Raw genomic sequence first — 13,359 nt, 5'->3', positions numbered from 1 at the left:
CCTTCATCTTACTGTGGAAGAAAATCCTGAATAAACATGTATTACTGAGGCTTCAGCTTCACTTTCAACACCTATTTCTTGTCTCAACGCTGATGAAATACAACTGTAGCAAACGCTAACTTACGAGGAAAAGCAGACCTGACGTGAAGACATGTCTTCAAAAACAACACCCAGGTTTCTCAGGCTCAGTTTGACAGACGTTTGTTTTAAAGGGAACCATATAATAAGAACACTTCACTTAACTAGAAAGAAACTCACACAGTTACTCATTAATATATCCATTTCCTGAAAAGAACACCCCTTATTTGTATCCAGTAAAAACAGATTGCGGGCAAGAAAAAGGTTGCCTCTTCTACAAAGAAAGGTGTTTTTTTTGCCTTCTGTGTCAAGACACCAAAGGTTAGATAGGGGGAGGGGGATTGTTGGTCCACCATTGTGAGCACGGCAGATGGCTCTACTTTCTTACTATTCCCATGGCAAAGGGCCAGAAGACTGCTTCAAGCTTTTCGGAGGGAATGTCCCCTCATTAGCACGAGTGCATCCTGGTTAACTCATCCTTCAACAAGTGAGAATGAATAAAAAAAATCTACAGTATATGTCTAGATGTAAATGTTGAATATTCATAAAAACTATGTTGGTAAATTCAAAATGTTTGACCATTAATCATATTAAAAAGAGATACAGGGAAAGCATTTTTAATAGGATTCATGATAAAAAAGTATTCATTTTTAATATTCAAATTATTTTGTAATGTCTAAAAATGTAAATAGGAAAGCAAATATAGACTTGTCTTTGTACTTTACCAACTTCTTTTTAAATCCAACTTAATTTAGGTAAAATGATTACAATGGGGATTTTGTGAGAGTGATTGCAAGTTATTTTAAGCAAAAATAATGAACTTAATCAAATAAATGTGTATTTGTCGGTAATGCAACCCAGTTTGCTTGTACAGTAACATGTTGGAATATGGAGTTTTATGTTTGTGAAAACATTTTCAAGCATTACCAAAGAAAAGGAATAAAAAAAAACAATCGATAAGGATGTATTGACTACTTACGACTACTCGCGAGCTCCTCAAAAAGGTACTGAACCTTTATCCACTGCGTGGAATTCTGACCCGGTGGTGCTTCAAGAGGAACAAATGCTCTGAAAGAATTGCAGAGATGGAGTTAAAGACAGAGTTTTATTCATTTTTTAATCATTAAAACAAACTTAAAAAAAAAAAAAAAAATTCTTGGCATCAAATTTCTATGTGAATTAATAGGGTCCTCATAGGGTCAAGGTGACCCGAGGCCCGAAAACAAAGCTAAATGTTGTATTCCTTGTGTTGTCTCCGGGTCAAGGTAAAGGGCCTCCCTGGCTACCATAAATACTTATGCAGTGGTGGAGGTCCTTGACCCACAACACAACACAAGGGATACTTCAAATAAATTGGTGTCATTGCATAAGTCATTCTATTCAGAGCAACGATAGTTTAAAAAATGTAATACCTACAATGGAACAATTTAAGATTATATCACAGATCAGTTGGACTAAATGACAAACTTTCCAGATATAATCTAAAACCCTAAAACTTTTTATAATCAATAAATGTTACATATGTTTTTTTATTACGCATCCACACACAGAAAACACAAGTCAAGGTAATCAATTACATGCAACATCAACTTCTTATCTGAGCTACTGATAAAGCAAGTACAAATGACTAATTAGGAATATGCCCAGAAGGTTACAAGACTAAGGGATTTGACAAAAACATCGATATACAAGAACAATAATCTAGTAATCAATCAGCTGTTTAAATGCCTACATTTACCTGCAGCCCACTGGTTTCTCATTTAAAAAGCTTATTAAAATGGTAGCGTTACTGCATAATGGGGTCTTCTACAATAGAAGATAACCTTTCACCTATCAAGCCTAGAAGAATCCACTCATGTCTTTCACTTACCCGATTAAGAGGAGCGCAAGGCACACAATAGCAAATCCAATGGTATACTTCAGAGCGTTTTTCACTTGCTGCAATAAAGGATAGAAAAAATGGTCAATCGTTTTTTTTTCCTCAAATGGAAAATGATTTGTGATAAAAAAGGAAAGAAATGCAAGTCCCCCAACCTATTTAGTGCAAGATATTGTGATTAAGAACGATACAGAGTTGTAAAAGAACCAGGACGAACCGGGGAAAATGACATGTGCCATTTCAGGCGCCGTTAAAGGAACAATTGAAAGACCGGTGTCTACAATAAAAAAGTGCATAGAAGTTTCACAATGGAGTTCAGGTCATATTGTCTCTTTAGCAATCCTCAGAAGGGAATGTTTGACTTCCAATTTTCTAATGTCTTTAAATATCCCAACATTAAATCCATTTCGATTACAATAAGAGTGACTGGGATAGACTATGGAGGTGATAAACTAATATTAAATGCTATTCTGGGTAAAACTGGTTCCTCTCGAGTGCCCTGCGAGTCTTTTTGATTTGTACGCATCATTGCTTGTTTCGTTGTGAAAAACAAACCTGAATAATCGCTGCTTTAGTAGAACACAATGGTCTGAAACTGGTTCAATATAATATTCATCAAAGTAAAAAAAAAAAAAATACTGTTCAATAATCAGTCATAAAAAAAAAACCTTAGACAGCATTATGGAGCGAATCGACGTCATATTCTATAATGCCGCATAATGATTTGTTCCATCCGATACACTCTAAATATGTATGCGGAGGCTGCGGGAGAAAATGAACTTGCTCAACCTTATTACGATGAAACTGCCAGTAACATTGGTCTAGTCACTTATTGAAGTTGGCAGAATCCCGTTCGGAATCTCTCACGTCCTTTACAACACTTCAACCTCTGCTAATGACAAGGACACAGGGCTGTGTGTCGGTTTGTAACAATACCCGGATATTAAGACCCGAGGCAATATTATTCAAGAAAGCTAAGTTCAAAGTGAGTTCCAAGAGGATTTGGGTAAAATTAACAGCTTATATTTCAGTGCTGGGAAATGATCAAGCGGAACTGTAATTCACTTATAATCATGGCGTAATCTTTTTTCGTCCCGTTCCCATATAATATGTTGTCCCATAATCTTAACCGGGCTAAGAATCAACATCCACAAGTGAAAAATAAGAAAGTGTATTTACCGCACAAATGTTGACATTGTCGTCATCCCTTTCTTCATAGAAAAAATAAACAAAGGGGATCCACAGAAAAACGCAGAAGAGGATGATGGAGTAGAGCGCTGTGAAGACAACGGAATAGACATCAAAAACATATTTTTGCACATGTATTATACTAACAGTTATTCACCAGTGAGTTATGAATGTTATTGTTGAATAGTGCCGACTCAGAGAAGCCATTTTGGAATATATTGCCGTAAGAGAAATTGATGTGTGGACATAAAAATACTGCCTCAGTCAATGATTTCAATTTGCAGTTGTGACGCTTTCCGGTTAAAATATATATTCTCTGGATCTTCCTGATAACAATAAATAAGGCTAGCTAAAGATAAATATTTTAATAGACCTGTTGAATGGTAAAGGCAGATGCTTAACTGCAATGACAATTGCATATATATATATATATATATATACATACATTATGAAAAAATAAAACAATGTGCTAAACACATGCATGAACTATATAGTATTTAAATAGTGTTCCATTTAAAGTGTGACAGTGTCTTCGCTAATAATGACATATGCTTCTTGCATAGATGAAAGAGTGAGAAAATCATTACTTCATTTAAATAAATGTGGCCAGTTACGCAATCATTACACTCTTCTAATGGAATTTACCCAGCATTCATTTTAATACGATCCCTCATTTAAAAAATTGCGATGCCATCATCACTGATGGAGCCCTCCTCAGCATGTCGTCCAATACAAACAACAAAAAAGAAGCAATCATATTTAAACGGAAATCGTATCTTTAAATTGGTAATAGAAAGACTCTCACGATAAAATACAGACCAAAAATTTAACAATAGAGCGTGAAGAAAATCATTCTCGTAGTCAATTACAAGTGGCTGTGATGGATTGAGGTGCTGCTGATATCAAAGGATTTTTTAATAACTCCCCACTCAACGTAATTCTGGATGTGAAGTGATGTGAGCGGCTTATCATCCCATCGTGACAAGTCGAAGGAGTAGACTTCCAGAGACCAAGAGGTGAAAAAGTGAACAGCTCCTCTAAAGAAGAACCATCCCATTTATACTTATAAAGCAAATGTATTTATTGAAAATGAACACATATTTAGAAGAAACGTTTCTCTTGCCGAGAGTATTTTGTCTAGGAAGGAAACTGCATTACTGTTTTCAGTATGATTTATTTAAAAATAATGTCTATAAAGTTTTTTCTATGCATTAATGTCGGTTCAAAATCAAACTGTATGAGTTGTTTATACCTCATGGTTGCCATTGATGATCTACTTTAACCTATGCAAGTGAAATGTATTACATTTATTTGAAAACAAATCGTCATGGGTGACTTTTTATTTCCTAGAAATAGTGTCTCAGACAAAGGGACTCTGGAGATGGATGAAAATATTGGTCTGTGTAGACACACGCTGAAAGACGGGGCATGATAAGCTTGAACTCTCATTTCCTGTGAGCATCAAAGGAGGCAGCATTTTTGAGAAGGGCCAAGCAAGGGATAATTCTCTTGGTTGGAGCCGACAGAGTGCATTGTAGGTTGAAAAAGTCTCTGTAATGCACTTCTGTGATGCAATTTAGCTCTTCAATTATGAAAAGAAATTATTGTCCATTTTGTTATATTTGGCGTGCAGGCACGGCAATTGGAAACAACCATCCATCTTTGTTTCTGTTCATTCAGAAAGATTGCTTCAAATGAAAAGAAATGATTGAAAATATATTCTATTTTTTAGGGAAAGAAAAAGTTGTGAACTGCAAGAGAATAACCTTCAGAAATATAATTAAACAAGACTCATTTGATATTTGTAGAATTTCTTTTTTTTTACTAAAATAGATTTGATAAAGTATAATTTCCCTGACCATGCAGTCACTTTACCACTTTATATTGGATTTAAAAGTCAGGGTTCTCGCAAGCGCCATTCAACGAAGGGGCCCTGTACACTGTTTATTTATTTATTTTTACAAAATTTGGAACTCAAAATGCAGGAAATAGTGTTACAAATTTCAAAATTTCCTGGGGGAAATTCTACTTTTCTTGAGTGGACTGCTCTTCTCTTTCTATTTAAAGTACCGTCAACTAACTTTCATAAGTGATTACAAAGTGATCGGAAGAATTTGCTGTGTGAGGCAGAGAGTGGCAATGAGGTCAACTGGGTCACAATAAACATAATCTCAGAATAAAGTGAAATCCATCCAAGATTTCCAGCAGGCTCTTAAAAGAAATTGGACTCTATAGAGCCTTTCAGTGAAAATGTAAGTAGAAGCGAATTGCAGGCGAAAATCCATGGTACAGATTGTATTTACAAGAAGTTTGCTTCCTCTCTGGCTACTCTTCCACAAAATGGCATTAAAAATGGCAGAGAGAAATCCAATGATTTATTCAAACGTCCCGGGGGTGTTTTGCCCTGTTGCTTAAGGGTCTTATGCACCACTGCTTTGAAGTACCAATCCAAGAAAGTATATAAATGGATAGAAGCTGGAGATTGAACAAGGAGGTTTTCAAAATCGGGGTCCATCAAAGAAGGCCAAAACGCTGTTTGGAATGTAAATAAAGTCGACACCAATCCTATTGGATAATAAGCATCAGATTTATATTTTAAAAATGACTATACATTTGATTTGATAGATACAGTTTTCCAGAATTAAACATGTTTCAATGACAAAGAAAAATAATATTCATCTGTCAAGGACGCAGCTGTACAATAAAACTAAAAATCAATTTAAATAACAGATAGAAGTGCCGTCCTTTATCACATCTAACTGCCCGTTTTTAATTATGCTTTCATTACAATAAGCTAAATGGAAAAACGTCAGTCAGACATAAGAAGCATCGTTTTTAAGCAAGATTTGAGAAATCTCAAAAATTACCAACCTATTTGAAACGATCAACAACATGCCACATATCTTTCAGAATAAAAAATCTCCAGCTGCTTATCAAGCTGGTAATTATGGAATCCATGAACTGCCACAAAGCTGTCAAGCATGGCATTAGACAGCGTTTGAATTCAGAAGGTTAAATTGGTAAGGAATCTGTGTATACATGATGGAGCTTGGTCTCCACCTACTGGCAAACAGAAAAGAGATGCTCCTTTTCAATGAGACTGAAAGACGGTACATGTTGTGCTCTGGTAGAGAAGAAAATAAACCGGAACGTGAGAGGAAGCCGAGAGGAAAAACAATCAACCTGAGCTCATGGAAAGAAACAAAACTGAGCAAAGAAGTTGATTGTATTTTGACTGTTAATATTTCAATTATAACACGATGCAGGAAAAAAATTGTCACCCTGAGATATCCAAATCACAGCTGACATGCAATATGATCAAGCCTGTAAACCTGTTTTGGAATAAATTAAGAATACATTAGCATCTAATAACTGCACAATTGATGAATCATTCGGCTGTAGTAAACAAAAAAGATGAAACCATGGATGTGTTTTCAGTAATTATGCTGACATGCTGAGAAATTCCAAAAGCGATTAAAATGAATGGTAATGTGATTCATATGCAGTATGTTGTGGTTCCATCAAACAAGGCAGATGAACAACATGCATGTCAGATGGTTGACCCCTTATAATTTAAGCATAAAAAGGAAATAAAGCGATAACATCTAAGATAAATGCTATGTTTTCCAAGATCCACTGAGTGTTGTTTTATTTCTTTTTTGTGTCAGAAAATTGCATCAGACTAAAAAATCTAATTTGTACTGTCTTTGAGTCAGACAACCACATTCATAACCAGATCAATTTTTCAATGGACTTGTGGTTTTCTTGTGTACTGTTCATGGTCTGTCACTATCAATATGTTACTTCTATCTCTCCAATAAAATAGTTTTCTGTGATTAGACTATATGGGCCATGAGACAGCTTGAGTTTCTTGGAAAATGACATTTGGAAACAGACGCTTTAACAGTGCGCTGACAGGCATTTTTTAAGCTAGCATCTGTTGGAAATTGAGCAACATAATTTCACCGCAATGACGGATTGTTGCTGTAAAGAAAGAAAATATAAAACCCTTATTTTTCTACAACATTTATGCTCATTCAAGTGCAACAGAATGTCTTAGACGAGGACAGTCTGACATGAGAAATAATAATTAAGAAAATGACTTGATGGCTTCATTAAGAATTGCCAGCAACTAACTCTAAATATTCATTCCAGAAAAAAACAGTTTTAAAGTTAAGTACTTTTTTTGGCACTTTAAAACTTCCACTAATTGACCCCATGAAGTATGTGATAATGAGTGAATCGCTCCCCAAAGTTGACATTTATTAAGAGCATAAAAAAATTCAAATCCTGAGCTCTTGCATGATGGCATTAAAATAAGTAAACCTAAGCACACTGTTATATAATACAAAGTATTGCAAATATATAACCAGTATAGCATTAAGATGGGAGATATCATAAAACCAGAATGCATAGTTCTGCAAGGATAGATATATAAATAAAGCTATTTTGTACTTTGTAATATTTAAATAAAGCCACTCAGAGGCTGAAGTCACAAACAAACACACAGCAGCTGTACTTCTTTTTATTAATAAATAGCAGTTCATTTTCATTTCTCAGAAAACAACAACGTTCAGAAAAGAGTACATTTCCCTGACTTCTCCACTTTCATTTCTCTCTCTCAACAAAAGAAAGATGCTAATGTCAGCTTTCTTTCAGAGCAGACAAAACAGGAACAATACAAAAGATTGTCAAGGCGCAAAGGCAACAATGATAGATATTCGAGATAAAGTTTTTAAAATCAATACCATCAAGAAGAAGTGAAAGTCTGGCCGATGCACACTGCTGATGATGCTGCTTGATGGTTCTGCATTTTATGTATTTGAAGTTGGAAGAATAGCGTTTGAACAAGTAAAATCTGTAGCAGCGCAGAGAGTGAACGGTGAAGAAACAAATGTTGAGATGTAACCAACATCAACACAAGATTCAGGCACTCTAACACATTTATTCCATACATATTTATATTTCCAACAAGTACAAGTTAAGGGGAAGTACTTACTGTAATACCCATAGAGTATTGTGTCTTCAATTTGTCCTCTTGTCACATTACTTGCAGCCCAGTCCTTATGATAAGAGAAAGGATACAGTTAAATTCAATCAAGGTATTAAAAGGAAACATCAGACAGTAAGAAAAATGCATCGTTGATCCTAAAAAAAGGCTTAAAGGGGAAAAAACTTCTATATAATAACTTCTGATGAAGGTTGCATCATTCTCATTTTAGTCCTTATTTATTAAAGCATAATGGATCATTGTAAACATTTGATAGTCAATTCTGGCCAAATAAAACGTGCTTCTACTATAAAACCGTCATACTAAACACTGAACATAGAGAGACTAAATTAAATACAATAAATCACCTGCGCCAGCCTATAAGCCCTGACATGTAGTGAATCGTGATGCTCCCTGAGCTCAGAACACAAAGCAATGATCCTGCAAATTCTGAACAACTATTATGCACTTAAGCACTTTCATCATCCCTTCCAGGTCCATTCAACCTGGCTCCAGACGAAATGTCTTTTTAGCTGACGCGGCGCAGTTGCCATTCATTCACTCTTTCATTCATCGTCCTTTACTTAGTGCTGGTGCTTTCCTGGATTGACGTCCCGTAATGAGCAAGAGACTGTTCTTTTTATCTAAATCTATGCATTTAGGCATGAAGATAATGTTCCAAAACATATGTGCTAGTTTCTGTGGGGGTTTTTCTGGGTAGCTTTCACTCAAGTCTGTCAACATTTTATGAAAACATTGGCTAAAGCTTACATACTTAAAAAATGGATTCAAGATAAAATAAATACAAGTTATAACGACTGTATCAACAGTTAAATTGAAGCATAGTCTCCTAAACAGGTAGAAAATTATATACTTTATGTCATTAAAGCAGCAATACATAAGATTGAAAAGATTTTCTTCCTCCCTCAGTTCTAAAACTTTCACCAAACCCACTGATGTTGGGGATCATGTGGACACTTGGGAATTTCATCCAGATAACGTTACTCAGTGAAGAACATTGTTATCTACTAGAGTTCTACTAGTAGTACAAGAGTCACTGTAGTTTAAAAATAAACCAATCATTACAGAGAACATGAAGAAAAAAAAAAGAAGAAAGAAGGCATGATGGTGCATATTGAAAACAGGCTTCTACATAATACAGTCAAAAAATTTGTATAGCTAAATGATGCCCTTTTAACTTTGAAAGTGTATTTTAAGAGATTGTTTTTTATTCTTGCACCATGTACTGCGTTTACAATGTAAGTAAGTAAGTAATTTTTATTTGTATAGCGCTTTTCCAGACCAGGGTCACAAAGCGCTTAAACAATCAAAACAATATTCATAAAGTATACACTTTAAAGGGCAAGATAAAACTAATAACACAACAGGAGTTCCAGAAAATCAAGGGTCTTTCTGTATATTCTTCTTTATTCGTCTAAATTTGACTGTTCCATGTGTCAGTTTGCTTGACATAAGCATGACATTTCCAGCATGGAAGCATATTTATTGGGTTAAATCAGGATCTACATTAAACTAAATTAAATTAGTGCATGAGTCCGGGTGTGTGAGCGTTGCTTGACGCAAAAAAAAAAAAACACTTTTTTTCCACCATTCATACATTGGAGTTAGTTTAGTGATGCTTTCAAAACAAATTCGCCAACATTAACAAACGTATATAGTTTGAGCGGCTGTTTCGTATCCGTCAGACTTGAATGTTAACTGTCAACACGGGAAAGTCAAAACAGCTCTCAAATGACCTAAAATTGTGAATAACAGAAGCATAACTCAGGAGAAAGCGAAAATAAATGTCACAGATTTCAGTTGTGTGTGTCAATGGTGAAGAATATCACACTTCCTATATTTAAAGGGCGGTTAGAGCGTGGGAACTTGGGGTAATTGTCCGTAGATATGTGTGTGAATGGTTGTAAGTCCTTGTGTCCTGTCCAGGAGTCTTCTTGGAGTGTCACAACTCTCTTCGTTTCATTTGTCCAAAGACTGGTTTATCAACATATGTGTTGGCATATGTCTGACGAGTGTGTTGTTGATGAGATTGAGGAAAGTTTTTTATGCGTCATTCTTCCATGAAGATCCTTCCCATGCGAGTTTTGCATATAAATTGAGCGAAGCACCATGGCACCATCTGCAGTAAGAACTTCCTTAAGTTCTTTGGTACATGATACAATATTTAGATGGTGGGCATTAGTGTGTTTTTGGATGTCCAGCAACGCTGAAACATAAGCCAAGGGAAGTCCAAACTTTGCATCGGTCTGATAACATTTATTGTATATTTTGATTAAACTCAATAAATATGCTTTAATGCTGACCATGTCTACATTTCAGTTATATTTTGTGTGAGTAGCAAGCTTCCACACCAAAGGAACATACAGATGAAAGCCCAATTTTGAGATCACACTGTCCATAAGCTCTAGGAAGCAACACATCAGGAGACATTTTACAGCCAGGATTTTACAGAGATCTAAGGCTTCTAAAATGTCCACTATTTAGCAACAACAAAGTGGAGTTATAATGTTGACTTCTCTACCTTGAAACTAAATTAACCTGCTCTGAAAAAGTTCCTTTTTTATTTCTCCTTCATCAGTTTAGAAGTGAACATCATTCTGGATTGTTTTACACGATTATATGCCTGGGGAGTTACATTTGCACCTCATGTTTGAAGCCCATTACTGAATAAATAAAAAAAGCAATATAGACTTGATAAGAAGAAATCAAATTGCATGCTGTTAAAAAGGAGTTTTAACACTTTCCAAATGGGAAAAAAAAACACAAATACAACCAAATTCATGAGCCAAGAAGTAAGTCTAAGTCAGAAAATGGATACACATTGTCTAGATCTAAAGAAAATAAGAAAGCAACAAAGTTTAAAATGGCCTCAGGGAAACTCATTGCTTGAATTGATTTTGCTGAGTCTAAGAGAAGACACTCACCTTATAGGTGCCATTTGAATACTTCATGAACGAGACGAGGAATATATCCACTGGGAGAAGAGCTGAAGTTATTAAGGCAATGGCCAGTGCACATATCGCCGTGATGGTGGAAACGACTTCACTTTCTTGACGACTTTGGAACTTTCGGATGTAGACCCAGCAAAAAGCAAGGATGACCTACAAAAAAAGACATATATACTGTAATTAATTTAAAGGTACAATAGTTTTGATTAAATAATTTGGATGGAAAGTCTTAATCCATATTGAGCCACACTGAGAAGTCATGAAAGTTCTTTGTTTAAATGTATCTTTGTTTAAAATAGGCTCAATTTTGAGAAACTAACACATGCACATGAGGTTTGTTCACATCAAACACCAACAATTACGTTCAGTCAGATGCACTTTTCAACTCAGAACATGTGGATGTGTTCAGGAACTTTAGTTAGGGACGTGATTAATGTTTACTGCTTCAAGTTGTAGTGTAGCATGCAGTTTTTTAACTTTCATTTTATTTATTTATTATCTTATTTTTACTTTATATGTTTGCTGCAAATAATATGTTATATGGTGTGGTATTGATTCTGAGGGACTGGCTACTACTAACTTGCTTTATTCCAGCCATATTTAAGATAATGTTAGTGGGACTTCAATCCAATAAAAGCACAATTTACTTTCCAATTCTTTGTTGGCTTGGATCGGATTGAAGAATCACTTTCATCGGAACTGATCTGAAGCTTCTTGCTGAACAATTCTCAAAGAGCACCTGAGCACATTGTATAAAAATATACAAGACTGATCTTGTATGGAAGCTTCAAAAGAACCATTATTATCTCCTCTTTTAGCACTTTAGACCACTGTGATTTGATTATTCCTTTAAAGCATAAATAAACAGACAAAAGTATACATCTGAGAACTCTTTGGATACAACACTTTACTTTAGAAAAAAATACGTTATTGTATCTTATTGTCTTTACACCTGGTGTTACCTGAACATATCTCGACTCGACGGAACTCCCGACGACTTAAAACGTGTTGACAGTTTTGCATTATTGACTTCTGACCTTTTCAATATCCAAACAGAAGCAGGAGAGGCATCAGCCTTCTAAAGGGCACGCAAACTTTTAATCAGCGAATGAAAATAATGGCTTCAGAACAACAAGGTCATTTTGCACGGAGACGATGTTAAAATTCCCCTCAGATCAAGGGGTTGCCATTTGCCAACAAGATCATTAAAGTCTTGCCCTCTTGAGAAGGGGGTTTAAAGCGTGCTATACATGCAGAATAAGGTTTATGTAAGTGGCCATACAACAAGGAAAAGGTCTGGTCTTATCCGTCCAGACGCGTTAAGACGCAAACAAGTGCTTCTTTAAGCCTCACAATGTCCTAAATAAAGCTTCAGATTAGTCGTCTTTGACCAACTTCGTCTGTCCTGAGCCTCTGGAGTCTTCACAAGAATGTCTGTAAAGTTCACAAACCTTGTGATGTCATGGTGTCATGTGTTAGTTAATGTCACAACATGTCATTCTAATTGTACATTTATCCATTCGATCAAATATTATTTTTGTAGTACTGTTAAACGCTTCATCGACGTTAGAATCACATTGACAAGACAAATGACGTTTATCTGACAAAGAAATAAAGTAAAGTCTAAAAATGTGAATGTTAAGCCGCTAAACGAAGCTTGAAAATAAATATTGACACAAGACACTCTGGTCGTATTAAGCGTGTAAAACGGAAAACTGTTTTTTTAAAAAAAGATCGCAGGAGGGTCGATAAGAGCTTCCTAAATGTAGGTGACATTGAACGACACTATAAAATCTTACCAAAAGTATAAAGGTGAAAATAGACCAGCCGAGAACAGACTCGGAGATCATCGACTGAGCCGCCATCTTCACTTCCTGTAATAACAAAACCACGTGACACCGATGACGTCACGGCCGTGGCATATCATATTTTAGACAAGGCTCTATTTTTATTTTTATTTTATATTCCTATTCAGATTATTTTTACATGGAGTACTTGCATTAAGAATTTTCTTTTTTTTTCTTTTTTTTTTAAATATATCTTACTTTTTTTGAGAAAGAGAATTTTGTTATCTAACAGATGGTAAAGTTATCAAGGAATAGGGTAAACATTAAATACTACAATTAAAAAAAATGGTAGATTAAGAAAACGCTCGTAAGGTCTAAATATTGTTTATTATAATCTTATATTAAGATGACATTTAATGATCATTATAACAAAGAGAATAACTGATTTAGAAAGTATATCTCTCTTTA

The 13,359-nt window shown here is 35.2% G+C and overlaps 1 protein-coding gene across 1 annotated transcript in view; it reads right to left on the bottom strand.

Annotated features, from left to right (window-relative positions):
• lmbrd1 (LMBR1 domain containing 1) overlaps window positions 1-13,002 on the bottom strand; it is a 37,538-nt gene extending 24,536 nt beyond the window's left edge. The window contains exons 1-6 of the mRNA XM_087802414.1: window positions 12,904-13,002; window positions 11,081-11,257; window positions 8,145-8,208; window positions 3,137-3,234; window positions 1,949-2,016; window positions 1,058-1,146 (exon numbers count right to left, since the gene is read on the bottom strand). Coding sequence (XP_087658540.1) covers window positions 1,058-1,146; window positions 1,949-2,016; window positions 3,137-3,234; window positions 8,145-8,208; window positions 11,081-11,257; window positions 12,904-12,969 — 562 coding nt within the window. The 5' untranslated portion in view covers window positions 12,970-13,002. The remainder of the gene's footprint in view (window positions 1-1,057; window positions 1,147-1,948; window positions 2,017-3,136; window positions 3,235-8,144; window positions 8,209-11,080; window positions 11,258-12,903) is intronic.
• Between the last annotated feature and the right edge of the window lie 357 nt (window positions 13,003-13,359).

Source organism: Callionymus lyra, chromosome 11 (assembly GCF_982586985.1).
Source record: "Callionymus lyra chromosome 11, fCalLyr1.hap1.1, whole genome shotgun sequence".
NCBI lineage: Eukaryota > Metazoa > Chordata > Actinopteri > Syngnathiformes > Callionymidae > Callionymus > Callionymus lyra.
The sequence above is the reverse complement of the archived record's forward strand: the minus strand, read 5'-3'. Positions and strand labels throughout refer to the sequence as shown.